Raw genomic sequence first — 15,738 nt, 5'->3', positions numbered from 1 at the left:
ACCAATGAGATCATAGTGAATAGCACTAAGTGCCTAGCATTAAGAACACCACAACTTTTAATGTAGAAATTACAGGCAACCTCCCACTTTCATCTGAAACACAAAAATATCAATACAAGTCGCAAAAATCTAACTATCTTGCCTCAAACACCAGTCAGCAGAAGATGCTTAAGGAACATACAATAAAAACAAGCTAGTATACAGCACTCCTCTCTTCTATATGCTATAGCTTTAAGGACTCAGCTTAGAAAGTTCTTAAACCCAAGGACTAAAATCTCTATTGGATTTTTTTTCACGAACTTGTGCTTTCTGAATTGATCCACCTATGTCTGGCCTCTTCAACACTTAACTTCATGGTTTCAGATTTTTTTTTTGAGGGGTGTGCGTGTAGAAAGAAACAGCTTTATTTTGTTGTTCAGATCTCTTTTTTTATCTCACTACCTTCTTAACTACTAGCTTAACTTTGTCTTCTCTAAAACATCGGTTAAAAGCAGTTACCCTTTGAAACACACCTGCCTTTTTACAATTAACACGTTACCGAAAAAAGAAAACAAACATGAAAACAGACTTGCTTTTCATACCTATTCCTCCGTTTCATCGATAAATAATATTTGTCTGCCTGTGAGAAATGTTACTTCTCTGCTGAAGAATGATTTACAAGGCTGTTGTTGTTATTACCAGAATTGTTATTATCTCTGCCAAGAGATAATGTGACGATTTGTAGCCAGCAAAGTGAGAGAGGTACACCTACCCGAATAATGAATCTGATGGCTGCGCACCCAGAAGTTGCCATCACTTTGGCGCTGTTGGGAACCAGATTAAAAAGAGTAGGCACAATAGCTTCAGCGCCATGATCAAACTTGTTTCCCAGAACAGTTGACAGGTGGCTATTTCAGGAAAAGGAACACAACTTGTTAAAAGAAATTAATTTCTTAGTCTTAAAATAACAAAGTTCACAGTGGATTTTAAAAATTTATCTTTCAACAAAGAATTTCTCAATTTCATGATTTCCAAGTCCTTGCCTCACTAGAAATGCAGGATTTGTGGAACATTTTTGTTACTTAGCAGACACATTAAGAAGCCAAACATTAGTAACTTGATTTCATAATGAAAAAAATACCAAAATTTGAAAGCCTAAATTCTCACATCCCCATAAAATATCATTGTATTTCTGTTTTTAACACACTTAGAGACATATAAATCTAAAATTTTACATAAATTACTGGTTTAGTTTCTTTTGCCTTTTGAATGCAGGCAAAACTACTGCATTCATCACAATTAGCCAACCATAAAATTTTACTTCCTTGTATATTAAAGGTTAGGTTCTTAATTTTAACAAATATACAAACACATACATCAAAGTAATTCAACTGTCCATGGGTGACAACAAATACTTTTTTCATGCAGAGAGATTATAATAAAAGAATTTGCAGCTGGCAGCAAATGACACATCAAATATATCTAAGTTTTAGGGATCAAGAAAAATTCCAGGCTCTTAGGCCTGGATGAGAACATTTACACAGTACTTTTACACTACTCCTGACTGCATGTTAGGAAGCCTCAATTTCCCTGGCAAGAATAGTTGTATGTTCCAACATTTCCTCTTGGTCTGTTCAATCAGGAGATCAGAATAGCCATGGTAGACTCTGAGGTGTATTTGTTTCAGATGGCGACTGAAAATCAGTCGTTATATTCATGTCTTTCCAGAGAGGAAAAAAAAATATGGAAGTGGGAAAGACTACTCTGTCTTTCCTCTCCGCCCTTGAATTTAATGGAGTCTGCAATATGCTAAGGGTGAAGATCCCATTTCAGTTTAGCCATGGCTTCTAAAATTATCATGGACATCTCTCTTGCCCAGAGATGTTGTGGATGCGCCAACCCTGGAAGTGTCCAAGGCCAGGCTGGATGGGGCTTTGAATAACCCTTTATAGTGTGAGGTGTCCCTGCCCGCAAAGAAGGGTTGGAACTAGATGATCTTTAAGGTTCATTCCAACCCAAACCATTCTATGAAAGATATTACCTCACCAAAATGTATGATGTTCAAACCACTACAGGCCAGTTCACTTTATTATTTTAAGCAGTCCCATTAAAGTTTTGTGCCAATCACTCATGCATAAGAGATCCTAAGACTGGCCCCCAATATTAGTCACAGCAACGTCTACTAACTTGCATCAACTACTCAGTGTAACCACTGAGTGACTTGTTATTCACACAGAATCTGCTACAGGATTATCAACGACATGTATCACCTACGAGAACAAATTCCTTTAACCATTTATTTTTCTCTAAGGCTTCAGATGCTGACTTGACTCTTCATCAGTCACAGTGTACAGCAGTCCGAGATAATCTTTCCCGCAACACTGATAAAGTATCTCTAAGTCAAATTCCCACTAACATCCAGCAGGGCACACAAATGCACATGAACCATACTTACGCTACAGTAATGCACGCTTCCCTAACCACCTGGGATCTGAGATCCTTGGCTGACAGCTTGAAAGCACCATCCAACAACCGTAAATGCTGGAAAAACCCATCATACTGTGCAGCTCCAGCAACAAGCAATGATCGAACTTTCTTCAGCTAAAAAGATTAAGGCATTTAGTTTAGGACACTAGCAATATGCATTTCAAAATAAAAAAAAAAAAAGGAATAGCTTCACTATGCAAAAATGTATGCAGGCATGTCTTTAAAGCACAATTTTGAAATATATGGCTGTAATTAAAATAACCGTAAAAAATTTATATTACTTAAATTCTAGAGCTAATAAAATCTCAGAACCCAGTCTTCAAATACAGAAAGACATAATTCTGTTCACATACCTGTTTCTAAACACTAAGATGCCATAAACCTGGTAAAAAAAATACAAATGCTGGATACACACAAACATTTTAATCCTGCAAGTGAAACTTATCATAGCCATACATAAGAGGTACTAATGCTAGCAGTTAGCTTGTAGAATATGTAATTTTGCATAAATGTCAAACTAAAATATATATGATGGCTTTCAGAAAAGCTTCCACTTAAATATCAGCAAAAATATATTTTGGCTTTTTAAAAATACTTGCTCAAACTTAACTCAGCATACAGAAATTCAAGGTTTAAGAATGAAAATTTCATCAATTATCTGGAGTGCAATTACTTCAAGACAAAACCACTAAAATATCTGGCTGCTTGTGCCTTATGAAATACACCTACACAAACTGGAAACCAGATAAAAAGTTTACCGCATTAGTTCGTTGATCCCAATCATGTTTGTCATCTGAGAGAATTTCCCTGATTTTGTTCAAAGTTTCTTCAAGTTCTCGACTAGAATAGATCTGAAGTATTAAGAAAAAAAATCAGAAAATGCATATTAATATTCCAGGTAACCAGATGAAGGAAAATAGCTTGAGAAGACTGAAAATACAATTCTAATTCTGAAAATCTTCTCCCAAAAGTTCCTGAGAACTGTGTAAGAGGTATAAATAGGCATTTTAAGACAAATCTGTAAAGATATCACTGAGTACTGAATATCATTAAAAGAAAAGCTGAAAAAATAACATTTTCCTCAAGATTTTACCTTTCACCATTGTGAAACAACCAACATTTTAACCCAATGCAACTCTTTTGGAGCAGGGGCTCTCTTCTCCATTACTAGAGTGCATGGCTCTCTGAGGACCTAATGGGCCGTGAGTCAACAGAAAATAAAAATTTGTCTGAAAAAATAAATTTAAGGCTTCCACAGCTTCTTTATGATTATAGATTATAATCTATTAATCTATTTATACAGTCAGTAAATAAATATAAGGAGCCACCTCTAGTCAGAGTTCTTGCTACACAGTAAGACTATCAAAATTGAAGCCTGAACAATCTAATCATGCAACAGTCACTATTTGGTTAAACATGAATTAATGCACTACTGGTAACTGTACAAGAGCAGATTTCTAAAGAAGAGAAGGAAAAATAATAACCTTGTCATGTAAATATATTATTGTCAAATAAAATGACTTCCCTTCTATTCTCCTGGACCTAAGTCACAGGATGCTTTTTTCTGCATATGTCAAATCTAAAGGTTTGTTTTTTTTCCTCCTAGTTTGAGAACAGGTTTAAGAGGATGTGATGCAGATTATAAACCCGAAACTTAATCTGGCCAGAGCTTTTTTCAAAACACATACTCTCAGCTAAACATTGCCAATTCTTTGGATGGAAAGGTTTTTTACATACATTTAAAATTTACTGTGCAAAACTCAGTTGCCCATACACAAGCATCTGGGGCCACCTGAGACACATTCAAGACATTCACATGGGGCAGGCACATATAGGTGAGGACTTCAAGGAAACTCATACCTTTCTACAATGAAACCTGGAGCACAGCATGATAACCTACACAGCACCTAAATAATAAGGCCTGATGGTCCCTCACCATTTGTTTAATACAAGACACAAGTTTTGCACGTGCAAGAGCGCATAGAAGAAACAAGGGTCAGTGGTTAGGACAACTGGCTTTGCATGAATTGCTGAAGAGCTTTGACACTAGTCTTTTGAACAGACAGTTTTCTGCATGTACATATGGATCTTTTATTTACAGTAAAAAAGAGGGAATGTCTTTCTTCTGCTCTACAGTTAAGCTAAATAATTATTTTCTATAAAACATATTATTTTCCCAGGCAACTTCAAATTACTACAAGAGTTATTCCAAACACAATCTAGTTCTCCAGTTTCCTGGGCATATCCAATGATGTTAACTTAGAGAAGATAAGGGACCTTGACTCTATTGGAATCTACTTTTTTCCAATGCATTTCCAATGGTTATGGAGACCTCTGTATTCCATGCCAGAACATGGAGGAGATGAAAGACATCCATACTCTAAACCACCTGCATATTGGGTTTATAGGATAAACAGAATAGAAATCCCTTCAGAAGCAGACCAATTAGTACACCCAGGCCACCTTCACTATCACACAGAAAACAATTTCTGAACATGCTTTACCATCAAAACTGAAATTCTTACTACTACACAGCTGTGTGAGCTTTTCCAAGGTACACTGTAGCAGCAGCTCTGCAGTTCTACACAAAAACTAGAAAGCTATTTCTAGTGACTGCACCCATAAAAACCAGAAAGCTATTTCTTATGATTACTGTTTTCTTCTTGATTGGAAGTCATTAAACATCTGATGCATAACTTATTTAAAATGAGCAAATGACTTAATGACAACTGTGGGTCCAAGTGTAACAAGACTTTCTACTCCACTGCTGACAAAATCGAATATGAGTTTTGTGTCAGCATTTAATATATTTGTGTATACTGGCAGCCTATTAGTAGTCGTTACACAACCCTAGTTTACTTTAGCACTAATTCTGTAAGTACCATACTCTTAAAAATTAGTATTATATGTGTGTCAGTAAGCATTTTTATCAAATTAAATTTTCATTATGAAAGAAAATTTTTATTTTTCTTTAAAAGTATAATGAACTAGTCACTGGTTAACTCAAGATGCAACTTCATATTACACTGACATTTAATGCCATCAGAATTCGTGACATGATTCAACCTCCTCAGGATCTCTCTTTACCATCACCTACCTGGACATTCTCCTTCTCAGTTCAGAACTTTAACATACAAAAAGCTTATCCCTACAAGTGGAAAGGCAAAAATTTCTCTGGCAACTCAGCATTTCTGTCAACTTCTCATAAAGAAATGAAGCGTAACAAGAAGGGAAGCAGGACTACGCCTTTTGGTGTCATCTAACTAAAGTCTGTTTAATGCACACTCAAAACTTAGTCTGAAGTCCCGGTCACGGTACAAACACCTTTTGCAAACAGTTTCAGTGAGCAAACCCTGAAAATAGGACTTTTTTGCTGTCAGCCTGTGTGTCATCAGAGACCATGTTTTATAGTAACGGCTGCAAGATTAAAACGTGCTAGGCAATGGACAAACACAGAAGCAACATATACAATGGGTTTATACCCATCCTATTGGCATTCCTAGGCAAAGAATTTAATTTTTTCTATAATTACCTGGCACAAAAAGTACTGGACCTAGGCATATTGAAACTGGCATAATAATGAGGAATTTAATAAATGGTATAATTTTATCATGTCATGAAATGACAACCGTAATTCCACTGAAAAATCCCAATTTGTCAAGGTTGTCCATACCTATTTTAATTTCATAGGAATAAAAGGCAATATTTTAGTAATTTCTTTCATCCCTGACCTTCATTAATTATGCTTTCAGAAGGCCAAGATGAAATTATGTGCTCAGGCAATGACATAATGCATGTTTTGTTCCTAAGTTCCCACATCAGACTTCTATAAAACATTTTAGCTCTTCATGTGAGTTACTCCTAATAATTTGAACACAGAATTTTCTTCAGTTTCAGCAACGACAAACAGAGTTGTAAAAACATTATAGCTGTAATCTTAAATACAAGGCACAATGCTGTCATCACAGTACTTCTCTTTCAGGAACACAGATCCACCAGACTACATCTGAAAATCACCCATTTTTGCTGTAACTGCTGCTATCCATGAGAGGGCAACATACACGCATCACTGAGGCTAAGTGCAACATCAAAGACAGACAAATTAAAAGCTTAGACACAAGTAAGAGTAATAACTATACAGGTGGAAAGTATTTTCAATACGGGGATTAAAAACTAGGTATGAGTAAACAATACGATATTCCTAAAAAAAGATGAGCAGCCATAGGAACAGCTTACTGGAAAGTCAGATCTACCACTGGCTTTTAAGAATTACTTAAAACATACACACGCTGTAAGTAATCTCTATTTACTTGATTAATCTAGATGCACTTAATCCAGAGTTGGATCTGGTTTTCCATAACATAGTTTCCTTTCTTTCAATGAACACACTACTGAGAACCATAAATGTAATGAAAACAGAAGGTACACAGGAATGGACCTAGTAACATACAAACAACTCCCTGTTTCCATGCTGTCTAACAAGTTTCCTTTGCTTTTAGAATAGCTTGGCAAATTACAGGGCATAAACATTCTTTCTTTACAGGTCTAATATGGAAATTTCTTTCATAATTAACATGGTCTCAGAATGTGGAACCTGTATTTCTTTTTTGAAATATCAGAGATTGTCCACAACCAGAAGCATGAAGTTGGACAGTACGAAATCATTACTCCTAAGGACACTAAAAAAAAAAAGTCACTTCTTTTTCCTTGCATTCTCAACCACGAAAAAAATATGTTATTTTGGAGTCAGTTACACATTTCTCCCCTGCCACCTATTCAACTAAGGGTAGATTAGTAAAGACAAATGTGTCTTTCTCCTTTATCTCTTGCAGTTTAGGGAATGACCTACCTTCCCAGGCCATCCAGCAGTCAGACAGAAAATCACATGTGTTGATCACCCCACTTTTGTTCTTGCAATGTTATTAACCAGCCTGAGTGATTAAAGAACTCTGCTTGGGACTGCAAATACTAAGGCACTGAACTACAAGCATCACAGTCTCTGTACTGTTGAATATGGTTCTGTTCAACATAATGGGGATAAATAATATTAAGAACTCCATGTTTTTGTCCTCCAAAGAATTCTTAACACAGTCTGAAGAGTCAAAGAAACATAAAGCTCTTATACTGTAAGACAAAGATTTCCTTTATGTGACAGGGATCATGGAGATTGAGTGTTCCCTCATGAAAGCAGACAGTATTTCTGCCTGCAGAAGGAGATCTAACAAATAACTATGCTATCATCTTGGGATATAAAAATAGAACAAAAGTGCATATCAAGAAAAGAGAGTCTTACAAAATCCTTCTGCAGTTTGGGAACTATGGCTTACTTAATTTTTGGTTGCCTTCCACACCTTAGCTGCTCAAGGAAAACTTATTCAAAATAGGTCTAGGAAACTACACGTATGTTAAATGACTCAACTGTGTGAAAGTACCAAATATGTGCAATTCCCACACTTAAAGAATAGACATTAAAATGTGATCTTTCAATTAAGAACTTGGAATCCAACAAGTTCATTAGTATGAAAATAAGGCACTAGGATTTCATGTTTTAAAATATTGCTAGAATGAGGACATGTATGCCAGACACACATCATTACAATTCAGGCACATTTGAAAATACAACTCTTGCTTTATAAATTAGTTGCCTCTATTATTATTACTAGATTATCCCTTGAAATTGCAGCCCTAAAATTTCCAAATGTTATGGAAATCTTTTTCTCATTAAAACATACAATTATTTTCTGTAGTTCCCTTGAAAAGATTAAGAAAAACAATAATGGATTTTATACAATGTGATAATGATTCGTAGAAAAGTAAAGAAAAGGTGGGGTTTTTCAGTAACAAACTGGAAAAAGTAAAGGCCTTTCCATGGAGACTGTAAATTCAGGAAGAAGTAAAAGTAATGACACGTAAAATTACCGAAGTTTCAAAAGCGGGCTAACAGATATTGCAAATAGTATATTTCTGAAAACAAACACGAATATACACAGCATCTTACCTGTACAGTAGGAACATCTGTAAATGCCTTAATAAAATCATCCTCATCCACAGCTCCAGCTCCTCCTTCTTTAGAGGAACCTAAATAAATGTAAAATACTGTTAAACAGTATGTAAGCTCCATCAAGTTTTTAAAACTGACATAAGCATCTTTCAGCATACCTACTTTCACACATTAAACATAACTTACAAAAATCCTGAATTCTTGTGCAGAATTACACATCACGTGTAGAACTGCAAGACTTTGAACTCTGATCTCACCATAAGAAAAAAAAAATCAAACTTTTTTTTAATTCCAAGCGATTTCTAAATATACAAATTTAATGGCTTCATCACTTTTATTTTTGTGTTTAATTGGAAACATGTTTTGTTTATCAATCCTGTAGTAGCCTTGTGTTTCCCAGTATTCTCACAAGGAGCTAAGAGGCGTGAGGTACATTTCTCAAAGCTACAAGAACTTCAACAATGAAAGCAAAGACACAGTGAAAAAAATTTGTGTTGGAGCAAGGTCCGAACTTCCCTGATTGGCAGCCGCCTTCTCAGACCACTCATGATGGAACTGTTCTCACATAACAGGCAAAGATGCCCAAACTCTCAGTAAAAGGATCCAAGAAGAATACTAACTGGTAACCTGCTGGTTTCACACATATGGTTGTAAAATTAATTAAAATCATGGGTAGAAACTGAGACAACTCTAAAAAAGAAAACAATTTGAAAACAGTGTCTGGATTTTACTTTCTTGCAAAAACTCCAGTCACCAAAAAAAGCCCCTTTTTTAAAGAAATGCATTCAAGTTTGCTATCAAATCAAAGAACAAGGTCAACAAGTCCAGGCTGCACTACAAGCCTAGAACTCCAAGCACAAGGTGAAGCCTCGCAGAATCCTTAAGGATCTTCAATAATTGCATCAGGAAGATAATATGACAAAACAGGTTAACTACATGGAGATAATCAGTCCAGCTGAACAGTTCTTCCTTCTTGAGAGGAAAAACAATCTCTTGCAGTGTATGGATACTCAGGAACAAGTGTCTTTCAGACTGAGGCCCACAGGATAGATGGCAGAATGTCCTCCCTAGCTGGCAGAGCACAGCTGAAATGAAGGCATCAGGAAGAGAAGACACATATTTTACTAACTACAGAACAAATACAATCCATATGGAAAAAGCAGTTGGGAAGCTGAGTGGTCAACTAGAACAAAAAGGTAGGAATTTTTGAAAAAAATCCACATTCTCAGTGGCTGCACTCAAATATTTCATGGTTAACAGTCCCTGATCTCCTAATTATAGTGCAGGAAATTGTGTCTGCTGTGTTTGTATACCTGTGTAGTTTGCTAACACGAGGGTCCGCTACTACTACAAATTTGATGACAAACTGATCTCAATACCCTATGAAGAACAAGAACTCCCACATGCGTTTGTGGGTCATAGAATTTGGATATGGTACCCGCAGTATGATATAGGAACATATAACAGGTTTTGACTGTCTTAACTCAAGGATGCTGTAAAGAGATGCTGTACATAACACACTTCTACATGTGTATCTCCAACACCATCTGTCATAATTGCCAATGGCAGCCAGAAGGGAAAGAAGAAGTTATAACCACCTATTTCTTCTCCTCCTTCCACAGAGCAGAGGAAACAAGTCCTTCCATAAAGTTCGTAAGTATCTGATCAGCTAAAAAAAAAACCTAAGAGAGAAAGATCCTGTTTACCACCAGAACAGACCCTTCTGCCACACAACCTTGTACAGCTCCTCAAAGGGAGGATGCCCCAGTCAGAGCAGAATTTTGTGGAAACCTTGAAAAGAAGCAATTTGGCCCAAGGGCACCATGCTAAACTAGGTGGTACAAGCAGCTACTTAGATGCTCGGTTCACAACCTCATTTGTCCCTCCCCAAATACTCTGGCTTCCAAGAAAGTCTCACAGAACCAAAACAATCACAGTCAACATGCAATACATACTCAGCGATAAAGAAATGGAAAAGTAAGCTTATAAAAGTCCTGTATTATTATTCAGTTACATAAATACACAAATTCCTCTGTTACAGCAGCAAAAAAAACTACTTTGCATTCCCATACTTTACTTACCAATTTTTTAGCAAGGGAATAAACTACAGAAATAAAATGTTACAAACTGACACATATAGGCCATGAACATAAAAAATACAGGAAAAAATGTCTGGATTTCAAGTATTCATAGTGCGCTCCTGTATTCTATAAAGAAAAGAATAAGAGGATGAAGTTGCCTTTGCTAAATAAGTAGATGTCTTTAGTCTGCCTTAAAGTATCCTTTTTAAAATTAGAAAATAGCATGGGCTACCTGACAAATATATCTAGCACCTAAACAATCATCCAGTAATGTAGCCTGAGGAATAAGAGAAAATCCTTTATGTGAAGAATAACAATTTTTTACTTTAAAAAGAGAAGGACAAGGGACAGACTACTATTTAAAATCCATTTGACATACTCAAGACACACAACACTTCCTTAGTTTCAACAACTAGTTCACTTCCACAAACCACTTTTCTTTGAAATTAATACTTTCAGAAAATTGTTTTATTACCTCTTTGCCTGGTAATAAAAAAAGGTTATGTGGGATTTTTGGTCAGGTACACTTTTTTAAAGTTACCTGTAAAACTACATTTCATTTCTATTTCACTAATCTTTCTCCTCAGCTGCACGATCACATATGCATACCAAAAGTAAGCATGATGTACCTGTCTTCTCTTCATGTTGTATACAAGTCAGAAGTCTACACTGCCCGAGGAGGAAAAATACTGTTCAATCTCTACACTGCCTGAGAAGGAAAAATACTGTTCAATCTCTTCCTTCCCTTCCCGATCTCCTGGAGGTATGTTTAGCAATTCTGCTTACCAAGTCACTGTTTCTGTAGAGACTAATCAAAAAAATGACAGAACTCCACCCTCTGTTTCCCAGTTCAGGAGAAAGTATTTTACTGTGCTAACAAGAAACATAATAGTCACACACATGCAGATGTCTTCAAAGAACCTCTCATGTTTTTGTAAGGCTTGACTCTCCTCCACAAAAGCAACAGCAGAGCTTTAGAAAATTCTCATTTTAGCAGTACTGCCTCCAGACTCAAAAAAGATGCATCTGACAGAACACACATATTTTAATAAGCTGTTTTGTTGCTGTTGTTGCTTACCTTCTCAGACCAAGCTCGTGATTATAAATTTCTTAGATCTCTCTCTAGCATTAATGCTTCGTCTCAATAGTGCACGTTCAATGCTCCCCACAGAACACATAATCCTTTGACCAAATACGGACAAGTTCAGCCACTGCATTCCTAATGGCAAGAATACTATAAACAGTTCTAAGGGGCTTTAACCCCACTGCATTTTTAACATCTTTAAGTGCTCAGCACATAGCTAAAATCCAGAGCCTCATCAACTCGGTAATTACATTACTCTGGTCTTTGGACTTAGCCCATTGAATCTAACTGTGTTTCCCTCACCTGAGACATAGAAAAAAAATTCTTTAAAGGAGAGGAACTAAAATACACACAAGACATTTCTCTACAGTGTTTGTTAGTCTTCACTCATAACCTTTACTTATTCTTATCCTTCAAGCCCTCTAGTTAGATGGACTCATAGAGAGACCCACAAGCCTGAGTTCTACTTCAGGAAGTTGGTAAGAACCTACCAAATGAAACAGACAGACTTGATATGGAAGAAATCCAGCAGCTGAAGCCCCTCTGAGTTTCATTAGCGGAGTTGTGGGGAGGTTTGGTTTTGTTAGATTTCTCCTTTTTTCTTTTTTTTTTTTTGTGTGTATGTGCATGTCTTGTGTTTGTTTTGTTTTTGAACTTAAGTTCAATGAGTCTGGAAATGGAGGCAAAGAAAATAAACCCCTCACTTCCTGAGGGTAGAGAGGTAAGAGAGATGACATTTTCATGAGTTAAATTTAAGGATTTCTAACATTTTGCAAGGCACTGGGAGTCCTTTTTTTTTTTTTGAACAAAGTTTATTCCAGTCATAAGGCTGAGTTCAGCACTAAGAATAACTCAACACCAGAAAGCATGCAAAGGAATGCATGCACCAGTATGCAAGCAAAGGAATTACCCAGACTTTTGCAAAATAATTTTTTTTCACCCAGGAGTTAATTCCTGTGGTTGAGATCTTCCCCTCTTCAGACTGAAACATCTGAAATCCTTCCAACATATCACAACAACTTTGGAATGCCCACTTGCTCTACTGCCTTGATGCTCTCCCCACTGGTATTTACAACACTGTACCTCCTGGATGACAAAACAATCAGACAACACCATATGGGAGAAGAAAGATGTTGAGAGTGATACTGGACTGGTATTTTTGTTTTGAAATGAAGAACTGTTTAATTAAAGCACGCCTAACTGTTTAATAAAGTACTCAAGCGCTGGCCTAAAAATACAAAAAAATTGCTCAATTTGTATTTGGTAGTATGTCTTTACTAGTCCAATTCAATTTTTTTCTACTTCTATGGGCTTTCGACAAAAATTTCAAACCAAAAAATATCCCTGCGGAAAAAGGGAATTTCAAAACCGGTACAGAAACCTAGGAGTAACAAAAACTCTAAAACTTCCTTTCATTTTTTGTTCCAATGCTTTTCTCAAAATGCTTACCTAAAAATTTTTTGACTATTTTCTGATACAATATGCATCACAAATTTAACATTAGTAAACTTTGAAAAGGATACTCTTTCTCAGATGTTTTTTATCCCTCTGAAATCTCTAACTGCATAATAGTATCTTACTGAGCAACACATCTAGAGTAAAATGATAGGGATTACAATTTTTTTTCCTGAAAGACAACAAAAAGCTAAACTGTTGTCTCAGCTAATTCAAAAGCTTAATTTCTTGTCTATCAGAGACTGAAGCAAAAGATGCAGCTGATTCTGGTTTCAAAGAAAAAAGAAAACTACTGTTACCCTTTTGGCTTTGTAGGTTAATAAACAATCAGCTGTAAATTAGGAACGGACAGCAGCTTCAGCTCTGCGTGGGATAAACGGACAGGATAAGCTCAAGTACTTACTCAGCTTTTAATATAATAGGTTAACTAGCAACTCCCACTCACTCCTACTGACCTCTCTCATTCTCTAGTACAGCTGAACAGTAAGTCACAACAGGGAGGGGCTAAACTGAGAATAAAATAAACTGGCCAAAATGAATAGTTTCACTGAGCAAGTTCCCTAGTCTGCTTCACTGTGGGGCCATACAAACACCATGACAGCACAATCCAAAGGCTGACTCGAGATACAAATGAGTTAGTGGAGACAAGGAAGGAAATTAGTCCAGGCAGCTTAAAAAGTACAACTGCTGAAAGTCTAAGTATAGGCTGAGGGGAGTAGAGCAATACCAGACTGAAGTCAAGGAAGGACAACTGCAAAGGCCACCTGGTGGAATGGACAACCTTTACCACTAAACACAAGGTGTGGATCTAAAGAGACTGCTAACACCAAACAAAACCAACCAAACAAAAATGCAAATGTACACACACAAGCTACAAATAAGAGATGACAACAACCCTACCAATGATAAAGACACAAAACGTAATTGTTTCTTCAGCGTGGTACTCACAATAATAGCCACATTCTGTTCCCAGTCCTAGTGGGCAGATGATGCAAAGGTCGTATTTAATTTTCACTGAATATACATTCTGTTTGTTAGAATAGCAGAAAAAAATGAGATGTTTCCTGAATCTTCTGTAGCTCTCAGATAGTCTTTGCAAAAATCCACTCATTTATTCTTGGGTCAGGCTTGTTATTACATGATAAAATTGAGAGCTTACTTTTATAATGGCATCTGTTGGGAACCAGGGGAGTAAACTTCTCTGAGATGGCAAGGGTGAATTTTAAGACAATGACTCTGATAAAAGCTCTCGTGTATAGACAGACTTGAATCTCACTAGCTCAGTAAGGAATCTATCTTTCCAGACATCCTAAGATTACTAAAGTAGTCTAGAATAACACTTTTCATATGCACTTTTCATAAATCTGCTTCTGTAAAAAAGGAACCAAATGTCTGGGGAAGAGGCTGAAGACTGAGAATTTTTGAAAATTCCCTTCATGTTTTAAATAATTGAGTTATCTAAAGCAATTTGCTATACTGTACATACACACCTTGATATATTAACAGATCCTAATGTTCTAAATATTCTTATTTCCATGTTTGATCTGTGGACTTTAAATGAAAAATTGAATAAAAACCTTCCATAAAACAAGCATATTCCTCAGTCTCAAATATCTGTATGAAGCATAAAGGTGTAATTTCATCAGATGACTGAGTCATCTAGTATAAATGCCTTCAGCTTTCCTGCTTAATATAGGAAAACATTTGAGAGCTACAAAGATGTAGCAGTTGCTCCAGTAAAAAACACTCTGATCAACATTAGACAAGATTTTTTTTAAACAAGGCACTTACTTTTAGATAGTTACACTGGTAAATCCTATAGGATGGACATAATTAGATTTAGATAAAATTACGTTAGTTTAATAACTAGTACTGAGTTCTACTGACACCATAAATTGTAGCAGACAATGAATAATTGTTCTGGTGTAACTGTTAGCATCACTTACTGGCTTTGCTATACAAGTTAAGAAACAGATCATGCTGATAATTGCCACAGTTCTGACAGTAAAATTTTGGAGAAGACCAAACCATGAAAAGCTGCAGTGATTCTACTTGAGATAAAAGTTTTCATCCAGCTGCCTTGTATCCATTTTCTGAGAAAACAACAACTGCATCTGCACACAAGTAACTTCCCATTCTCCAAAACCTCTCCGTTATTATAAACTTGTCCATATTCCCAGTGCTTTTGCAAGCATACACCTTGTCTACCAGACAAACCTCACAAATAAAACGTCAGGGGGAGGTTTCCTTATTGAGCTGCTCAATACATATATCTGATGGTAGTTATTACCTTTACATAGGGGAGAGAGGAGAGGGATAGAAAGAGCAAAAGGAACACATACTAGTCTCATAGGTCACTGCAGTTCATGATTTAATAACTTAGCCTAAAATTCAAGTTATAACCAAGAGACTTTGAGCAGAGTAGAAAAGCATTTGTTAGAAAGCCCACTTTAAGGAAACCAACAGATGAATTCTGTCATGTTTATCCCCAGTGACTGACACTCAATCTGAACTGACTTGTCCATCTCAGCTCCTCCAATGCCAAAAGTCATTGTTCCTGAGGCACCCAGAAAGTCATTCAAGCTGGAACAGCTGCACAAACTGAACAAAACAGCAAAATATCTTCAAATACCTTGGCAATACCTTGTATT

General features: G+C 36.3%; 1 protein-coding gene across 38 annotated transcripts in view; it reads right to left on the bottom strand.

The window, feature by feature from the left end:
• Positions 1 to 15,738, bottom strand: part of CLASP2 (cytoplasmic linker associated protein 2) — a 155,205-nt gene that overhangs the window by 66,508 nt on the left and 72,959 nt on the right. For all 38 annotated transcript variants that reach the window (XM_027675745.1, XM_027675728.1, XM_027675727.1 and 35 more), the window contains 4 exons: positions 8,465 to 8,544; positions 3,225 to 3,317; positions 2,435 to 2,580; positions 752 to 887 (listed from right to left, as the gene is read on the bottom strand). In XM_027675745.1, the coding sequence (XP_027531546.1) occupies positions 752 to 887; positions 2,435 to 2,580; positions 3,225 to 3,317; positions 8,465 to 8,544 (455 nt within the window). The remainder of the gene's footprint in view (positions 1 to 751; positions 888 to 2,434; positions 2,581 to 3,224; positions 3,318 to 8,464; positions 8,545 to 15,738) is intronic.

Source organism: Neopelma chrysocephalum, unplaced genomic scaffold (assembly GCF_003984885.1).
Source record: "Neopelma chrysocephalum unplaced genomic scaffold, ASM398488v2 Primary Assembly neopelma1_26, whole genome shotgun sequence".
Taxonomy (NCBI): domain Eukaryota; kingdom Metazoa; phylum Chordata; class Aves; order Passeriformes; family Pipridae; genus Neopelma; species Neopelma chrysocephalum.
Note: the sequence above shows the minus strand (reverse complement) of the source record. Positions and strands in the feature narration are given on the sequence as shown.